Below are 19,917 nucleotides of genomic sequence, written 5' to 3' on the forward strand. Positions count from 1 at the left end.
AGGCCTAGTGTAAATGTGCATGGAGATTTAGATAAAAGCATTTGCTAGTCTTTATTCATATCACCCAATGTTTCGCCAATGTATTGCCCGGTCACAACCATTGGGTCAGGTCTCCCAGCGAAGCTACAAAGACCTTCGCAGACAATGGTTTGGGTCTGTCCGTGTGATTTTCACAATGTCACAACCTGTCCTCATTGAAAATACATGATAATACCATCACTTTGCAACGAAAGGGTCAGATCCCCCAGTGTCTATACCATTGCAACCAAAGGCGTAGGACTCCCAGTGCAATCTTCTCTATGTCACAATCTGTCCTCACTACCCATATCTATAACAGCACAACCAATGGATCAAGTCTCGAACCTCCTAGCCAGTCCTAACTACCGTGGTAGAAGCTTGAAATGTTCTTGGATAAAATGTCTGGGGAACAATGGATTCTATTATGCACTTTAATCTCCGAGCTATTGACAGCCATGGGCTCTATATAGAACCATATACTACAATTCGTCAGAAAACAATAGGCCCATGCAGACACTTTTTCCGGGGGCCATTACTCCTTCAACACCAGCGTAGCCAATGGTTCAAGTCTCCCAGTGTCATCTTTTCTGGGTCACAACCAGTCCTTACTGCCGATTTATACACCAGCGTAATGAATGGGTCGAATCGGCCAGAGTCCTATTTACTGGGTCATAACCAGTCCTGACTGTGACTGAATCGGGCCTGCATGTCCCCAATCGTGTAGCTGATACTGTCGGAGATATGAGACGTACAGCCACAACCATCTTGTATGGTAGGCGGGAGGGGACGTAAATCAGAATATATCGGCCGATTAATTACTTGCGCCGCAAAGGCCTCCCGCGAATGATGCACCGCAACAATGCCCCGCTAAAAACACTCCGCGAAAGAATGCCGTGTGACCCAATTTAAACCAATCAGGAGCCAAGGACGGTTTGAATTTTGCGGCAGAGGTATTTTCGCGGGAGTCTTCTGCATGATTTGCGGGGGACTTATGCAAATTTCGACACTTTAGCGGCGCACTTCTTTAATCAATCAGAGACATCGTAACTTCGTAAACCCGCCGCCAATAAGTAACGATGTCTCTGATTGGTTAAAGAAGTGCGCCGCTAAAGTGTCGAAATTTGCATAAGTCCCACGTCACAACCAGTGCAAAATGTCCACGAGTACTGTCGCGACAATGTCACAACCGGTTAGATATGTCGGTCAATGATGCTGTACCAAATGAACTTCTGAGGGAATTTCTCTCTGTATAGGACAGAAAGGATCTTGCCGGAATGGTATAGCCAGACTAAGCTGGATTTAAAGGCGTGTTGTTGGATCATGGCCTCTGTGTGTAGGTAGAATATCCACAGTACGCGTCCAGACAGCATCTAAGTATTGACAATGTGTTATTTGAATGATTGGATGATTGGGCGACATTTTCACCCTTGAAACAACATTACATATATGCACTTTAAAGGTTATTTACATTATGTAATAAAACTCGCAGACAACCCGTGAGTTGATCGATTTGTTTCCCAAATCATGTAAACCATGGGAGTTGGTACCGGAGTTAGAATCGATCAGAGTCATAATTCAAGTGTTACTGCCCGATCCAAATGTCTTATCATAACTTTCTGGCTATTGACTGCGATGTTAGATATAGGTAGCAAAAGATGATGATTCAGAGTCTACCTACCAAAGAGCGTCTGTAGCAAGCAACAACATGATAAACTAGAGGATAGTTTCTTGGCATAAGTTATCCGCTTAGAGCCGAAGCGGGCACCAGACCTGTACTATGATCATGATGATATAGGCCTACTGCCAGCTATAGCTTTTGAGGAATGGATGAAGCCGTGCAGGCTAGAACTTACCAGTTTATTAGATAGAAATACATAGTTCGGAGCTTTGAGGTTTAACTTCGTGGTAATTGTTCGTAGAGGATAAAGATACCAGGATTGAAACTCACTGTGATTGGAAGCTATTCACGGTTAGGACTAATCTTTTAACATGAAAGGATAAAGTTTTAGCCACTTACATGACTTTAAAATTGTTCCTGGTGATCTTTCGAAACGGACATGGGTGGTACTGGATGCAACAGAAAGCTACTGTAGAATCATGAATTGATGAACTGCTATTGATGATAACATCTAGTAGCAACCAAGCTAAACGCTACGTTGATGGTTCTGGAATTGGGGCAGTTAAGTTGTTAGCAGATACCGAATTGGTCATCATATATACTCTGGGTAATTCTCTATAGGTTCGACTGCAACTGAGCTAATTTGTTTCTGGGTTTCCTCTTAACTTTCATACAGAAGGAGTACATTGTATTGTTGGTCCACAGGAAATTTCCTGGTGTTGAAGTTAGCAAGGAGTGGTCAAACCGATAGCAACTGATATAAAACCGGACTATTCGAGTAACCCATTTATCTGGAGTAACGGAACCTTTTTCTTGCTGAAGAGGTGAGTCTTTTTTATTCTATGAAATATAAGCCTACTGTAGACGATTTAAGTAGGTTTTTGGCCCTACCGCTTGACGCAGTTAACAGAGAACTGGGATTTTGTGAAAGGTGCTGTTGAGATGACATATTGACTTCAGAGTTGGGCGTCAACTAGGACATCTGACCATTCTTCTTCTTCAGCGGTCGCTCTGCACTTGGTAATCGCTCGTTTGCTGTGGTCATCGCGGGTGCCTGTTACGAGAAACAGTTGGTGATTGCAGCGACCTGCGATAATAACAAACCCAGGGTTAACTTGTTTTACCCGCGAGAGACAAGAGACAATTTTTGTCGCACATAATAGCTGCAATAGCAATAGAGTTCATTTGTTTGCGCGGCGCTTTAGCTACAATATATAAAAGTGTGGTGGAACAAGTCACAAAAGACTGACGCAGTTAACAGCAATCATCGCCGCCAGTTGCTGTTAAAAGCGCGATTAAATACCATATTCAGAAATTAAACATCGGCAACAACATAAACTAATGTGTGGATGCTTTGATTGCATCCAAATAATAGAAATAACTTCATCAAACAGTGTTTGATTAATTAATGTAATTCCAAGGCCGAATGCTGGGGAGGTTGATCAAATACGCGAACAAGGGTAGCACTCCGTGGACATTGAGGCTTCGGGTCCGGCTATCACTCGACTGATATTTGGACAGGCAACAGACAATGCCTGACAATTGATTGCATGCATATAGCATTCGAGTTGGCTTTCTAATGACCTGCACTTTCGAAGTCTTAACAACTCGAGTATATACATGCATATTGCAATATATACACAAAACTAGGGGATATGTTGGCTAATAGTCTTCCTATGGAAAGGATGAAGTTGATCCACTGCGTCAGGAGTGTACTAAATAGGAATAGATGCTTCCAGTAGATCAGATCGACAGCACTGCGGTCAAATTTGTGATGAAACATCATATCTTGCCAATCACGCGACTGTCTAGACGCGTCCTTTACTAGTCTAAGGAGGGATTTTGCCGCAACTCAAGATGGCCGCCATAATAAAAAAAATGGCCGCCAAATATGCATGATCGCATTGGTAGATCGTTTTGACTGTGGAGTAATACACCAGTCTGGTCAGTTAGACTGTTTTATTGCTGCACGTCGCGGTACTCAAAGCTTTAAAACGTTATCATTCACATACATTTCAGACGTGATATCAACTTTGAGGCCTATTCTAGCCCCAGAGTGTTATCTATTGCTAACGCTCACCGGACTGTAATCTAGACTTGGTGGTGTGTGCTTTCAAAATAAAACTTGTTTAGATTGTGGAGCATACTTTGCAGTTGGTGGCGGCAAATACCTATCCGATTCAGGAATAGCGGATGTTCACATACATCAGCCGAGTAAATGCTGGCATATTTCATGTTCAAGGCATGAAAACTGCTGCCTAGTTGCAAGACTTCTTCTTCTTAGCTTTCGATTTTCTGTTTTATGGCTATACTACAGAGCCAGTAAACCTGGCTGTCGTCTCTCCTCTGGTTCTCTGCTTGATCACCAGAGCTTATATTGATGCAGCGTGTGGCCATGTTGCCAGTCTCTCGGTGTCACAGAGTGGGCAGTTCTGGAGCACATGCTCTGGCGTCTGATCAGATGTGCTGCACGTTGGCCCTTTCTTACAGGTTTGTCAGTCGGCGAAAGCAGCGTTGAAAGCACCAACGTTGAAAGGAGAGCCTCATTGGTTGTCGCATATATACCTACCACATGGCAAGTTTTAAAAAGGTTCGTTTGATAAGTTGGGACTTCTGATACCTGATTGGTCGTGATTGTGACGTTGTAGCACCATGTCGATGACATTGGCACAAGGCGCTCAAACATGTATGTATGTGAATTCCATAGTAAAATCTGTTGTAGTTAGATAACACTTTATCTCTCATGTTCTCTCAACCCAAGGACAAACTTTTACCGTACAGCAGGTAACGAGCTTTAAGGGAAAGTGGTATTACTATTTACTTGATGGGTATGCTACACGGTGTCAGGTTCAATGTACGTTGTGAAGGTAGAGTTTCTCAGTCTTGGGGAGGAACATCAATATATTCAACCTTTGCTTGAAATCTCCATATCCATGTACCAAGCTGTTCGCAAGAATTGAACAGCCTACAATGTATGCAACTTTTCTGAATATCCATCTGCTGAAAGGCATCCGGCAAAGAGAGTGTTATTTTTGGACATTCCTGGCTCCTGCCAATTATCTCCCTTAATGCTGCATGGTATAAATGGGATAGTTTTATCACAATAATTGGTCCCTAAATCAAATTTAAAAGCTAACTCGGATAAGCCTTCGTTTAGATTCGAGGATTTATTGACCAAGGCCATAAAATGGACTCATTGTGATAAAGTTATCGGGCTACTGAAGAATTTGCTATTCGCCATGTGCTATCCATCGATACAGAGCGATTTACGACTTTGCAAATACAACTGGAGTTGGTATACTTTTTCAAGCGTTTTGACTCATCGATCTTAGCCCAGTCTACGTCTTTGACTTTTTGCCAAAACGGTGGCACGTTTCTAACCCCGCAGCATGGGCTCTCAGAGGTCCAATTTGATCAGATCCGATTCTTGACTTTGCCACCAGGGGGCCAAACAGAAAACATAAATAGGCTTAAGGTCTTGAAATAATATCGCATTCAAATATTTCAGTAAAGATCCGACCTACATTAACTTGATCGGATCCGTTTCTTGACTTTGTCACCAGGGGGCCAAACAGAAAACATAAAAAGTACTGAAGGCCCTGAACTAATATAATCGTATATTATCTTCAGACCTTCCGGAACCGGGTCCGGTCGTTCAAAACAATTTTGTCATACTACGCTGACGTTAACTTACGCCCCTGATGTACGATTTTAATACGATTAAAATTTCTGTTCCATTTTCAGATCTCCCTGCGAGGATGTCTCGAGGTCGGTGATTGGTAGCTTTATTTAGGCACGCTCAAACTTCTGATGTTTACAGGGGGCATCGAGATGGCTGAGGGGCCACCCCACGCGGCAGGGAAGTACTCGAAAGTCTCATCAACATCCAATATGAATAGTTTATTAAACAGTGACAACAAGGCAGCGGAAAAACGGGTAAGACTATCTTCACTGGGCCGTCGATGGGTTCACAATACAGGGTGTTTCTAAAAACATGGCTCAGTTGCAAAATGGAATAAAATGTCCTGCAAGGCCATGTAAAGGCGCACTACAGGAATTTTATCCACTTTATCCACAGTTTATAGGGTAATGGGTCGTGTTTACTTCAGCGATAATATTCCTCGTGCAAGTGCTGTGACATAGGAGTGACCCTTATCGGTGGCTCTGTGGAACTGCATCTGACTTACTTGTCTATATGCTGCTTTTATAGACTCCCTTTAACATGCTTATTTGGTTTGACACATATAGCCACAGTCCTGAAATATGGAGTTTTATATCAAACACTCCTATCATGATGAATGGAGAGGCGGCGTCCATAATGTCGCGGTAAATGCGGACGTAAATATTTGAGACCAATGCAGTGTCTATAGATATAAATATTGCCACTTGGATGTGAGAGTAAGTGTTACTCTTCTTAAACATGGTTATATACAAACTTGTTAGTCAATTTTCCTACGATTAATGCCAACATTTTTTTCGGGTACTTGGCAACGATATTCCATCATATTTACCTGTCACTGCAAAGTTACTGGATCCGCGCTTGTAAGATATTCTGATATTGGTGAGCTATTGAGTGAATGTGACCTACATTAACGGCAATTCACCAAGGTCAGCTAAACATGTGGATGGATGGCCTGTACCAGAAATTTAAAAAAATTGTGCATGGGAGCCTCGTGTGTCAAGAAGATAGAATGGGTGTATATCGCTGTATTTGATATTGACTTGCACGTCACTGCGACCTGCGATGACGTTCGCAAACGAGCGATTATCGTCGCAAGCGATTTTAATCGTCATTTCAACTGACATATATTGTAATCAGGATGCTATTTTCTAACTATCTGAATGAGAATTACCACCTTCAGTTGCAGCCGAGTAACGACTCCGAACTCCAAGCGGAACAGAAGCCACCAGAACAGGAGGAGTTGGAAACATATCCGGAAAAACCAGCAAGTTATATCTGGCTCTCTATACTCTGTCTATTCTACAACTTCGCTGCTGGGATATTTGCATTAGTATTCTCAAGTGAGTACAAACATTTGTTTAATGATTCAAAACAATAAAGGATGCTGGACAAAGCAAGGAAATAACGATATAAATGTACATGCCTATAACCTCCGCTTGTACCGACATAAAAGTTTTTTTTCATATCGTTCTGGCCAAAGCTATCATAGTAGAACGTTAAACTCAGGAATGTGACCAGATAACATTTAACAAAAGATAGTGGTGTTGCACAAGGGTAGACCTAAGCAATGCTCTTTCACGGTGTCAACTAAAACTGGTCAACTATATGACACTAGCTGGCCAGATCTTTCTGAAAAACACGTTGTTATCGCTTTCTAAGACGACCGTACATGTAGCTTTGAATGCTGTATCTTACGGTACTGTTGAAAACCACTCTGCAAAGCAACACGATTCTGTCGACACATACCATCACTAATTTCATAACATTTCCAGTCTACGGTTGATATTGCACCACCAGACATATTCACTCTCTTTTCCAGTTCTTTCGGACAATGCTTGGAGTAGAGATGACACGCCCACGGCACGGAGATACGGCAGGATAGCACTGTTACTGTGCGTCATCGGTGTCATAATAACTATACTGATAGTCATCATAGTACTTCCTATAATACAGACCAAGCCTGTCTGATTCGGAGGAAAAGGGTCATAGTATTTCCTGTAGTACAGACCAAGCCATGATATTGACTGATGCGGAGGAAAAAGGTCACCGGACTTCTTTTCGAAGTCAAGTCAGTGAAAAGTTGGCGACGCCAGCACGAAGTAGGCCTACATGTGGTTCGCAGCAGTTGTGATGCTCCCTCTGCTGAGCAAAAATGCTGGGATACTTGCATTGGCGGCGCATGTGGGAACAGTTTGTATTCTGAAAACATCAACGACCGTATACATGCAGGTTAACAATCATGTAAGTTTTCGGCTCCCTACGGGGTTTTGGTGTTCACCTGCATTTTATTTATATGATATCCTGTCTCACTGTTATTCGGAGAAAACTAAGACTGCTTCACCGAGAAACAGTGAGTGTCGATGAACCAATCTCGAAAGCCTTCTTTCGGCGGCACAATCGGTCGCGCTCAGATTTCTCACGGAAAATGAGAGACGATGCCGTCGGAAACGGAGCTCGAGCAGGACATCGGCGACGAAACGGAATTATCAACGTATTACGATGTTACGTTTACATCAGTTTCCTTCAAGGCTCAAATCGAATGAAACTCAGCCCCAGTGTTAAAAACCGGTAGGCCTACTGTATAATTCGAGTAAGGAAAATGATCAAATGGTTCCATCTTATGATCTACATGTACACTTCTTAGTTGGCTGGTAACGTCGGAGTTTATGCATTTGACAGTTGAAGACGCTGCAATTGGATTTTTGAAGTCAGGATTTGTCAATAATATTTCGTTATTCCCAATCTGATTCATAAGGCTGGTGTATTCATCAGGGCATTCTTGTATCAAAGTATCTTTCATTCAATTCAAATAGACTTATTCGAGCTCAGTTGTAGATTAGCAGCAAGCACTGTAAGCCGGACTGTCCCCTCACCATGTCCACATTTCTATTTCGTTGTTGTCCTCAAATCATATACTTCCCATCTTGACCCTCAAGCCTTGGATCCACTCCGCCGACCCGGACTCCGTTACACCAATGAGGGGAGGTAACGGACCGATTAACTCTGATGGTTCCGGGCCGAGACTTAACATATTAAGCCCTTTTGGCTTCACCAATATGATTATACCTCACAATGACAACTCCATTGGGCCTATTTCATTGTCGTTCAAGTAGGAAAAACTTGTAAGCATCCATGACGTTCAACTTTTGTATCCTCCCTGTCGTATTCTCGGGTGCAGTATTATTCCAATGTATATTGACATGTTTAAAACACTTTTCATGAAATTGTGTTTCGGTTTTTTCTTCTTTCAATCCGCGATTGCGCTATGCATTCTCCTTAGTCTGTCACACGAAGATCGATGATGAGAAACTATGACTGTCGCACGAATACCATCTGTGCGAAGAGCGGCTTCAGTAGAGGAATCAGTCTTTCATGGGATTCATCATTCTTGACAAGGCAGCAATCTTTTGTTGTTTTTATATCTTCTTACCACAAGGAAGATATAGGGTTCTTGGTGCTGCCATCTTGGTTAACTAAAGTCGTTGTCGTAAAGATCACAATCGAACGAGCTGTCATCTTAGAGTATTGAACAGGAAATATTGTTGTCCTTGATCTACCTATGAGACGTCTATCGTGGAAACATCCATCATGAAAGCATGAGGAATATCCACACCCGATCCACATACACCATATCCTTGACACCATACTATCTCACGTGCTGCCATCTACAATGTCCTTCCAATGAAAGCATGAGGAACATCCACACCCGATTCACATACACCATATCCTTGACACCATACTATCTCACGTGCTGCCATCTACATTGTCCTTCCAATGAAAGCATGAGGAACATCCACACCCGATCCACACGCACCATATCCTCGACGCCATACTATCTCACGTGCTGCCATCTACATTGTCCTTCCAATGAAAGCATGAGGAACATCCACACCCGATCCACACGCACCATATCCTTGACGCCATACTATCTCACGTGCTGCCATCTACATTGTACTTCCAATGAAAGCATGAGGAACATCCACACCCGATCCACATGCACCATATCCTTGACGCCATACTATCTCACGTGCTGCCATCTACAATGTCCTTCCAATGAAAGCATGAGGAACATCCACACCCGATTCACATACACCATATCCTTGACACCATACTATCTCACGTGCTGCCATCTACATTGTCCTTCCAATGAAAGCATGAGGAACATCCACACCCGATCCACACGCACCATATCCTTGACGCCATACTATCTCACGTGCTGCCATCTACATTGTACTTCAATGAAAGCATGAGAAACATCCCAACCTCACACACATTCACCTCAGTTCATTTCTCAACCACGACGACAGATGGTATAACGGCAGATGTTCACAATTTTACCTGTTGCGTAGCTGGTACACCCGCCGGTACCTGGGCATTCGATCTGAGGTGAGATGAACTGAATTGAACTTTCTTGTTAAGGTGGTTTTATAACTAATGAACGAATTTACTGTAAGAAATTATGAGGTTAATTACAAGTTAGCAAGTACCTCGGTTGAACTTTTTATTTTGTCCATACAGCGTTAAAACCTTATGCAAAAATGAACTAGCTACGCCCCTGGTAAGTAGACTGAAGAAGTAGAAGACGAAGAGTAGAAGAAGAAGGAGGGGGGGGAGAGGCTGGGGGAGGAGGAGGAGGAAGCACTGAGCACGTCCTGACTAATCGGTAACACGAGCGCTGATTGCGATTGTTGGTTCAAACAACTCTAGGACATTTGAGCCTTCCCCTTCGTTGTTAACAGTAAATACAGAGAATACTATCTCCACACAGAAGAACATCACCGACAGAAGAACATCAAACTATTAATAACTTTCCTCACACATGCACAATGTGCATTGCTACCGGGTGTTTTGTTACAGTACCTATCGCTCCCACCGAACCTGTATGTTCTACAGAGCGACTGCCAGAGGAAATGCGCTTACCATGTAAATGAAAGACGGAACGTTGAGGAAATTGGGACTATATTTCATTCGATGTGAGTATTCTGAAAGTTTTAGCATGACTCGCGATTATTTAAGGACTTGTTTGACCAAAATTGGGGCAGTTGACATTCTCGTAATGTACAATGTCATGATAGTCTTAATGCATAATGTCATGATATTGTTGGCAATCATGCTTTCGAGTGTCTCCCAAGAATAATTAGATAGAGTTTGACTATGTCTGGGCTTATAATACCAGACAACAGGCTGATAACTAGATTTTACCCCTGTAGTCTTGCCGTATCTTTGATGCCAGTTATTTAGGTGCGTGGAAGTTTCAAGAGCAAACTTGAAAACGACGGGCCATGAGTTTGCTTACCTATGATGCAAACGAACCAGTGTATAAAAGCTTGAAGATATATCGACGGCGCGGTTATACCATTAATTTGTTCGCCGCCAATACTGCAACTTGGAAGACCAGGAATTCTGGTAATGACAGTCCGTCGTAAATCGAGCAGCCCTCACCGATCAGTTTCAGTATATGATATTGAGTGCGATAGCATACTGTGTTTGGGGTCTATCCAACGTTATTTGCGTGGCGCTGGGCGTCGTTGGACAATATGCCCGTCACGGCAGCCATCCTGAATTTCGCTGCCGTCGATTGCGGGGAGAACGCATCATCTCATCGCACTAAGTTTACTTCTGTGTTCCGGCAGTTTCTTGGAGAAGATTCCTTTGAAAATTGGCACTATCCTACATTCATTATGGCCGCCATGGTAGCCATCTTGAATTTGTTTACCGTCCATCGAACCAATTTTTCGTGTCTGTCTTCTAATTTTACTATATGTACATGTACGGTCGGTTATTTCCATGACAAGTAAAGGGCTGTTTATCATGCGCACAGACAAACACTCGGCCGCATAGTATGCTACGCTTTGCTTTGCATGCTGTTTTTTTGGCATGACACGATATACACGTGTTCACTTCCATCATGGACATATACACTTCCATTACGGTGCAGAGATCCGGGCGTCCGTGCATGGCATCCGGGCGTGGTGTCAGGCTTTTTGGTTTGTTGCGGATCCAAAGGCAATGAGCTACTCTTGATATCCCTTCGTACATTAGTCCTCCTCTGGTTTATCAACACATGCTAACGCTTCGCCGGGTTTCGAAAACACTGATTGGAGATTAGACAGCCTGCCGTCAAAATAGATCAATATATCACAATCGTTAAAAACGTACATCCTCTTTAATGACCTTGACCTAAGGAAGCGTATACACTGACGGCTAGGTTAAAAAGAAAACGAACACTAACTTCGCCCCAGGACACTCATTGCCTATTTCACATACATCAATGCAACAGTATGAGCACGTTTGGTTCCACTGGGTGCTAGGTTGCGTACTGGTACTGTTAACTGTATCGAAGTCAATGTTAAATTAATTACATTTTCTTAGCTGCGAATTTTCAAAGTGTTTAGAAACACTTTAACTGTAACCGACGGTACAGACTGTTGGTAATATATTTATTGAGAAGCCAATGGTCGGCACTAAAACATCGTACTGTTTCGAAAAAGCAATGATTGAATATGGGAAACCGTTAGCAGACATGGCCTGTTATCTCAACAGCTACCTTTAGTTAATTCAATACGCTTGATGCCTTTTTCCCAATGCATACCGCATGCTAGAGTTTCCAACGAAACGAAATCGCATCTCAAGATATGAGCTGCAGGCCTACATTTTATAGCGTGCCTTACGAATCAAGCCTAGCAATCCTGTGAAATGATCTAGATATACTCGATGGTACATCTTGATTGCTTTGTGCTGATCATGCATACAAAACATGACATGTAGCATACATCTTTTGCACACATTTCAATCATGCTACCTGCACAAGGTTTCCGAATCGGACCAGACAGTCTTATTTGTACGCGCGGTAGGCAATTAAAACTTCGTTTTGATCTTTGCCCATCATGATCATTGGAAAAACTACTTACCAGCAGGATTTTTCTCTGCCAATAAAATATTTAAATCTGTAATTTTACAACCGCCGTGGTAAGAGGTAACACGTTCTCTCACCATTTCCAATTCGACATTACCTGACTGCATATCGATCACTACCAGTGGTGTACGGTCATACATTGCTGACACTATCTAATGATGAAGAATGAGAGGCTTAAACATAAATGAAATAAGCAGGCTAGCAAAGAAATTTTGGTCAAAAATGCGCTAATTTTGGTAGCTAGTGGTCTTTATCGTCCGAGATATAGAATGAAGGAAAAAAGTCAAAACATTTTCTTTTTGCCGACACTGGCGCAAGTCGATATCATAACGATATCTCACTTTCGTCCAACGACTTACGGAATAACATCCCCTTTGCTGAGATACGTACAAGTACAGGCAAAAGCTATACAATCAAATTATAAAATAGTGAATAATAAATCAGTGGTAACAGTTGCTTATGAACTTGCAGTTGTTTATATTTTTTTTATGAGTTGGCCTACATGTACGCTGAAGTTTCGTAGTCAAAAGGTTGAACTTCAGTCGTAAAAAGTTGTGTATGGCGTCTGAGAGGAAGTAACAAAAAGCCCGTGTACTGTTTGAGTGGAGTATAAGATACTATTAATGTACCGTAGGACTATAAATCAGCAGAATCTTTTTATAGCCTCTGCTAATTCCTGCCGCAAGTTTGGATCACAGCTACGTTTTCGAAGCGATCGACAACCCAAATATCACGAGATCTCGCCGGGAGGCGCGTGGTTTTACCAGGCTAGTCTCTCTCCGAAACCGGCTTGATGAGAAACTATCAGTAGAACGTCTAAACCGGTTCAGCAACTGAATGTATACGTAATTTGGCTAGAATGTTGACCTTATGATGACTGCAGTTAGGCTTCTAAGGCGTATCTTATCTTTACAGCGTTTGCTGAGCCTTCACCGATGTGGCCAGGATGAATGGAAAGGATTACAAACGCCAACACGACCAAGTTGACATAGAAATGGAGGTAAAGGGCGAACAAAAAACGCATAGCCAAGAATATCGGGAGGAACCGGTTGAACGAAGGACACAAAGCCAAAAACATCGGGAGGAACAGGACGAGCCGAGGACATATAGCCAAAAACATAGGCTCGAAGCTGGGGGCAAAACACGTCGAAGTCGGAGTAAAAGTCCGCGGCCTGCACAGGATGACTGGAAAAATCCGTCTGGGTCTATGAAAAACGGTGAACATGAAAGAAAAAGGGACTCCACAAGATCTGGCGATCATCGGCAACGCCGTCTTAGTGATGATGGTGACGCTTATCATCTGATACGGGAAGCCTCTTATAGAAAGGACCCTAGGCGGGCAAGTGAACCCGCAGCGGTTGTTAAGCCACGGTACCCGCCGCCGCCAGACCTAGAGACGTACCCTACCCAGCCTAGGAGTTTTCTTTGGTTGGCTATGCTTACTGCTATTGTGAATATAGTTTTTGGGATTGCTGCTTTAGTTTGTGCCAGTAAGTATGTAACTTTGTTATAGGCCTGAGACCTCTGTTTCTGGATTGGTAAAGACACGGATGTGTATAGTACCATGCATCCGTGTGGTAAATACATGGCCTTGTTTGATATATCTGGTAACAGCTGTAATTAACTGCAGGTTCGCCAGCGTGTTACTGAAACTGTAGAGGCCAGGTAGAGGTATGTACCTACGATTAGTACCAGCCCTAACCGCCACGCCCTCTAGCAAATGAGCTGCAACAACGTTTTGATACGGAATAACATGCACAGGGAAACAATACGAGAACATACTACACTAAGCTGACACTAGTAACAGCTTTTCATAGTCAATCAATAAAAAAATGCGCTCAGTGTTACAATAGACGACATTCGAAAGTCTGCCACAGCAGGCAACAGCCAACATTTTTGTATACATCGTATGTGTATCATGCAGTGCACGCACGTGTTCGCATTTGTTATCAACCGATGGTCGACTTTAGAATGTGGTCTATGAAGATCATCATATCTCACTGAAGTCGTGTAGAGTCATAGTAATGCGGGAGATTCACCTGCTCATGGAGTATTTCCCTCACGTTCGTTCCCTCCTAAGCAAATACATGCGCGTTGTTCTTTATTTTCAGTCACCTCAGATAACGCTTGGGCAGCAGGACGCAGGGAGGAAGCAAAAAAACGTGGAAGATATGCCCTAGGTTTTTGTATCCTTGGCATCATATGCACGGCCATCATAATCATCGCCGTGCCAGTCTCCTACAAGTACATGTCGCTTTAACGTAAGCACGGGATGACCGCATCGAATGTTTTCGTTCACGGGTTTGCTCGCAAACGAGAACCAACCGGAAGTTGTACCAAAACATTCTGATGACTCGTGTAGCAGGATGGATGACTTTTGGCTAGTCTAAATGAAGTTCAGGACGGTGAATGTCTGCCATGGCTATCGGAAAGGAAAGTGAACGCTTCATTCTTGAGATGTACACGATTACAACCGGAGAATACATCAGACAGGTCATTTGTCATTTGTCATTGTCGATGATGAAAAGGATGCCTCGATGCATTACGGATGTACTACATGTAAGATTTATACATAACATGTATTGACACGATGTTTCTTCAACACCATCAATAGTGCTGATGAGAGATGTGGGTAACGCCAAAATGGCGCAGACTTTTTTCATAACCGCGCCTGAATTTGCTGAAACCATGATATTTTCACGAGAATCAGCGAGAACGGGAAGAGCGTGGTGAATTTTATAAACAGGAGATGTCGCCTGAGCAGCATTCGCGATGAACGGTTTTTTGACCGATTTTATGCAAAAGGAATTTTTCATTGCGATAACTAGAACTTGGTGTTGGCCATCCACCACCCTCCGTAGCCATGGTAACTTATCGGCGATTGGTTCAGTTATTCTAAAGCCTATTCCGCCGACGCAGGATTGGGGACTTCTAATTGGTCAACGCGACCGGAACCCTTTAAAGTGCTGCTTATGAATTCAGTATACCGGCAACGATACTTGCCACTAACAAGAAATGTAAATATTTTACCAATTTGTCTTCGCAAACACTTTCAATAATATTTAAGGTATTTGAAGAAAACGTATGCACAGAAATGTTACAACCCTTATATTTGGAATTTTTCTAATGATTTTTTTCTTTGTGTGAATTTTGAATAAAAGGAATTACTGAAACTTATTGGAGTCTCCTTCTGTTTTCAATTTATGAGTGTTTCCATAGCTCCTCCAGAACCTGCTGAATGAAAGTTGCCTGATTTTGATAGATATATTGGCCATTAAATCGATAGAAACATCGCCAACCAGGCTATTATGCTAATTATATGGTTCCGCGTCGGCAGCTGGTTGCACCAAATTTACCTACATTCCGCACGACACATGTAGGAAAAGGTGAACTCAGGTTGAAGTGGATACTGGAGAATCATGAACAATAAAGACTGTTTTAGCATATTTTAAGACTTTATTCGACATTTATAACATATACGTAAGGAAATGATAAAGATATGGTCAAGCAAAATACAGGTTTCTTTCATGCACATTCGTTGACTCTACAATTATACCAAGTTGGATCATAGATTTAATCCATAATTAGTTATACATAGTATATACAACCGCACTAGTAATTACCAAGATTAGCAAAGAAGCACTTAGTATCACAATTTAAAACCAAAAATGAATGAAAGATATATACATATATCAGCAAAAGCATTTTTTTAGAAACTCAAAAACCGTTGGGAGTGTTGTTTAAAAAAAAAAAAAAAATCTCTTAGAGGTGAACATAGCAGTGTTGGCCGAAAAACCTTCAAACCTTTTTTAAATCCTCGTTGATTTCTAAAAAATCGCCAAGTCGCTTCTTGACTGGCAAATTCTGATATGGTTCTTGGGAAATAACCGATTCGTTTACCATGTTGACTGCATTTTGAGGGGTTGAATAGGCACAAAATACCGAAATTCAATTAGCTGAAACACCCTCACTGCGAACACCATTCCATATCACGATACATGTAATTATTTTAGCGAATAGAGCATGCGCCAGTGTCTGAAACTAGCCCCACTTCGTTCATCAATGATTAAATGAAACACTCGACGCTTAGTGTTTGAGAGAAAGCAAACCCATGAAGTGGATGATTTTGCTGTTGTAGTGCTTTATCGCGGCTTTCTGGTTAATTATTGAAAAATCCGGTTTTTGGCGTATCCGTTTTATTAGTCTGTAATGAGGTTTCGACTCTCAATGAATTTCAATAGAATACAAATTACCTTAATGAGCTGTTTGATGCTGGTGCAAAAATCTCTATTTTCGAGGGTTAGGGATTGTGTTATCAAACATTTGAACATACGGCGTTTCACATGAATTTTACCCTCTGATGGTAAGGTACATGTACGTTAGTATCCTAAAACACCGTGGTAACATGTACTACTGTTAACAGTGTATAATGCAGTGTGCCTCGTTTTGACAGCAGTGGTTATGGTTGGCGGTTACCAAAATATGGAAGAAGTCGGGAAGAAGTCAAAACACATAATGCTCAGTTTAAGGTGTTTTAGAACAGAAATTGATTCCTCTTTGACGGTATTGGTTATGTCACCAAACACAGCTCAGGTGGGGCTGGCGCTTTTGCCCAAAACTCCAGCGAGGCACCTCGGTTATGGGAGAAAATTATTGTCATTGGTGAGCCAACCAATACATCCGGTTTGGTATCAATTCCTCATTTACCGCGTACATTGTTTCATTAGCTCAAGCTCGTGTTTTCATTGAGATGAATTGTCCTCTCGGAATTTAAATCAGATATCAGATATTTTCTGAGGATACGACAATACAGTTTATATTTCATTGCCTCATTAAGTCCAATTTTGGCATCGTGTGATACCATACGCCATTATGTTCAATTTGGATAGACATGGCGTTTTGTTTCGATTCCATCAGTGCTCATAGTGCAAATAAATACTATGAAACTAGATGATACCAGAATCTACACTTACCAGTAAAATTGGACATCAAACGAATAAAATATTTAAAGCATCCATTTCATTCTGAATGGCTTCAAGATTTGGACGTGCTTGACGACTCCTGCGCGGATTCCTTCTGCTTTTGAAGACAGTGGTTAACATCTCGATAATACAGGTTGAAATTACCCGATATGATAGGAATGGCCAGTCCCGTCAAAACAATCCCCGTGACAGCGCACATGCCACCCACAATGCATCCTGGGAAGGTCACGGGGCGGATGTCACCATACCCTACCGTAGTCATAGTGATAATAGCCAACCATATTCCTCTCGGAATGTCGGTGATGTCAGAGCCTTCAAATTTTAACTCTGCTAAATAAAACAGGAACGCGTATATTACCATTCCCACAGATAGGAACGCTATTAGCGTTACAAGTTCCGGTAGGCTGCGCCGAAGCACCAGTAACACAATTCTAGTTCCGGTGAAGCAGCGCGCCAAGCGGAGAATACTGAAAACACGGAGAGTCGGCAACATGATCACTAGAACAACATACAGATCGGTTCCTGAAGTATATTCAAGAGGTCCGCGACCAGAAAATATCAACAAGCTATTCCAACTGCTTATCGTTGCTACAATATCTACCCAGTTCAACAGGGATTTTAGAAAATTTCTTTTTTCGGGGCAAACGACGAACCTGACGACGATTTCAATAGTCAATATGGCGTTCAGCGCAATGGCCGGAATTCGTGTTGCGATGTCCTCATAGCGGCTGCGCAACCGGAGGTACTTTGTGCCGTTAACAGGAAGGTTCAGAGTCTCCAAGATCATGACATTGGTTGTTAAGGTGATGAGAAGAATTTGAAGGATCACGATCAAGGCTATAAAAAACGAGAATGCCTGAAATGGAGAACAAAATGACGGGGAAACAGGAATAGAGAGAAATAAGAAATGTTGTGCACATTCGGTATTGTTACTGTACAGCGACAATGTTTATTTCTGTCATAGACAAAAACAATGAACATAAACGGCTTAAACCTTGAAGGTGGAACAAAAACCAACGTGCATTGCGGCACAGAAAATATTCTGCAATGTTACCATTTACCATTATGAAAGATTTAGGAATGCATAAACCGTATGTTGCAATCATGTACCTTATGATCACGCATTGTTACCAAGGGCCATTACGCGTATACAATGAATTATGCAAGACTGCTCCCATGTGCATTGTTTCTCCGCAACAGGACCAAAAACAAATCTAATCATGATGAAATCGACTCGATCAATTGGATTAAATTCAAAGGGAACAATGGCGCCGGCCACTGAACACAATCAAAGTAATGCATTAAACCTTTTAGACTTAGGGTTAACCATAGGCAACACCATTTTTCAGAAACCGTCACTGCAAGACGATGCAGACAAAAGAGATTTCTCAACCTACAAAAGCTAGTTCTGTAAACTTACCTTAGAACCCTTCGAGTAATTCGGGTCATCAAGGAACAGCCACATCCTCAGCGCGTACGCCCTCCAACCGGTAGTGACGTCAATGGCCTTCCGGTAATATTCGAGACCAGACAATAGTTCCTTCTGCACCGCCTCAGATGCCTTTTTCTCCTTGTTCGAATCCCAAACCAAGCCTGTACAGCATTTCGCAATCATCGAATGTGGTATATCCCAGAAATCCAACTCTTCGAGAAAATCCGTGACGCACATGTGGGACGGGATGTGGAACTTCCCCTTGCTGTAGCCATCCAAGACCGAATTAAAGACATCTGGGTTTCGATCAAAGAAGTAGGAGCCCGCGTCTTTGTCCCAGTACTCCTTTGTGCGGAGCATGCAGGAGAGCTTGGTCCCTGGGATCTTGTTGATGGTGTTCGCCGCGGTGACGAACACGCTCCCCCTTACGTCAATTTTTACCTTACACGTGTCCAGCCTTTGCTTCATTTCGTGCTTCAACTCGTCTTTCCTGTTGTTATCCATTTCGCGTTTTGCGAGGTTGCTCATTGGGTTGAAATTTGTGTATGCCAGTGGGTTTTTGTAAGGGTAGTCCCCCTCCATGGATACTGTAAAGACACTGATATCTTTGTCCTTAACCATCTAGCTAGAAGAAGCGAAGCGAAGTTCCCTAGTCCGTAATGAGAATCTCACTAACGAAAGTTGTGGCAGTGGGAAATCAACCTGTCGTCTCGTCCGATGTCGCGCTATCAAACAGCAAACGAAAACTGAGTCGCATCATCAGATTCGACGGCGGACACAATAAAGTGCTTGTGATATGAAAGCGCAGCTCACATAAAAATTCAATTAGTTCCACTGTTGAAGCGAAATCAATAATTCAGAATTTATCCACAATCCGGGCTGGAACATGAGACGCAATGTAAAGAACGTCGCTTAATTACTCTGAAAGCTTGTTGAACTTTTGAAAGAGAGAGACCATGATATATGATATTATTAAATTATTAAGCAACTTATAAACCCAAGCGTAGGTTTGTTTTGGACTTACTGATTTATGATATATGGCAGGTTTTGGGAGTTATTATTCTAATAATTCTTCAAAGTCATCAACGATATATGTCCAACAAGTCATGTCATGCACATCCAGATTAAACAGATTGAAATGGTGTTGCTTCTATTCTAGAATCGCACCGAGGGAACCCGTGGATGCCCAGTGGTTCAGAACACCATCCAATATGTCGATGTGGCATCCAAGAAGCATCCGTGGGCAGTATTCCACAAAGAAATCATTCT

General features: G+C 42.3%; 2 protein-coding genes and 1 long non-coding RNA gene across 3 annotated transcripts; 2 read left to right on the forward strand and 1 right to left on the reverse strand.

Annotated features, from left to right (window-relative positions):
• The first annotated feature begins 1,756 nt into the window (after positions 1–1,756).
• On the forward strand, positions 1,757–8,523 carry LOC135496848 (transmembrane protein 233-like). The gene is made up of 4 exons (XM_064786398.1): positions 1,757–2,460; positions 5,381–5,572; positions 6,499–6,658; positions 7,138–8,523. The coding sequence occupies exons 2-4, from the start codon at positions 5,447–5,449 to the stop codon at positions 7,284–7,286; spliced, it is 435 nt and encodes a 144-aa protein (XP_064642468.1). The 5' UTR covers positions 1,757–2,460; positions 5,381–5,446; the 3' UTR covers positions 7,287–8,523.
• A 1,450-nt stretch (positions 8,524–9,973) lies between these two features.
• LOC135496812 (uncharacterized) lies at positions 9,974–15,401 on the forward strand. The gene is made up of 3 exons (XR_010448725.1): positions 9,974–10,291; positions 13,150–13,724; positions 14,346–15,401. It is a non-coding gene; the product is annotated as an uncharacterized LOC135496812 (long non-coding RNA).
• Positions 15,402–15,684: 283 nt separating this feature from the next.
• Positions 15,685–19,628, reverse strand: LOC135496990 (potassium voltage-gated channel subfamily C member 3-like). The gene is made up of 2 exons (XM_064786600.1): positions 18,637–19,628; positions 15,685–18,072 (listed from the first exon to the last, which is right to left on the reverse strand). The coding sequence occupies exons 1-2, from the start codon at positions 19,267–19,269 to the stop codon at positions 17,269–17,271; spliced, it is 1,437 nt and encodes a 478-aa protein (XP_064642670.1). The 5' UTR covers positions 19,270–19,628; the 3' UTR covers positions 15,685–17,268.
• Positions 19,629–19,917: the final 289 nt, after the last annotated feature.

The sequence above is a fragment of the Lineus longissimus genome, chromosome 12 (genome assembly GCF_910592395.1).
Source record: "Lineus longissimus chromosome 12, tnLinLong1.2, whole genome shotgun sequence".
NCBI classification, from domain to species: Eukaryota; Metazoa; Nemertea; class Pilidiophora; order Heteronemertea; family Lineidae; genus Lineus; species Lineus longissimus.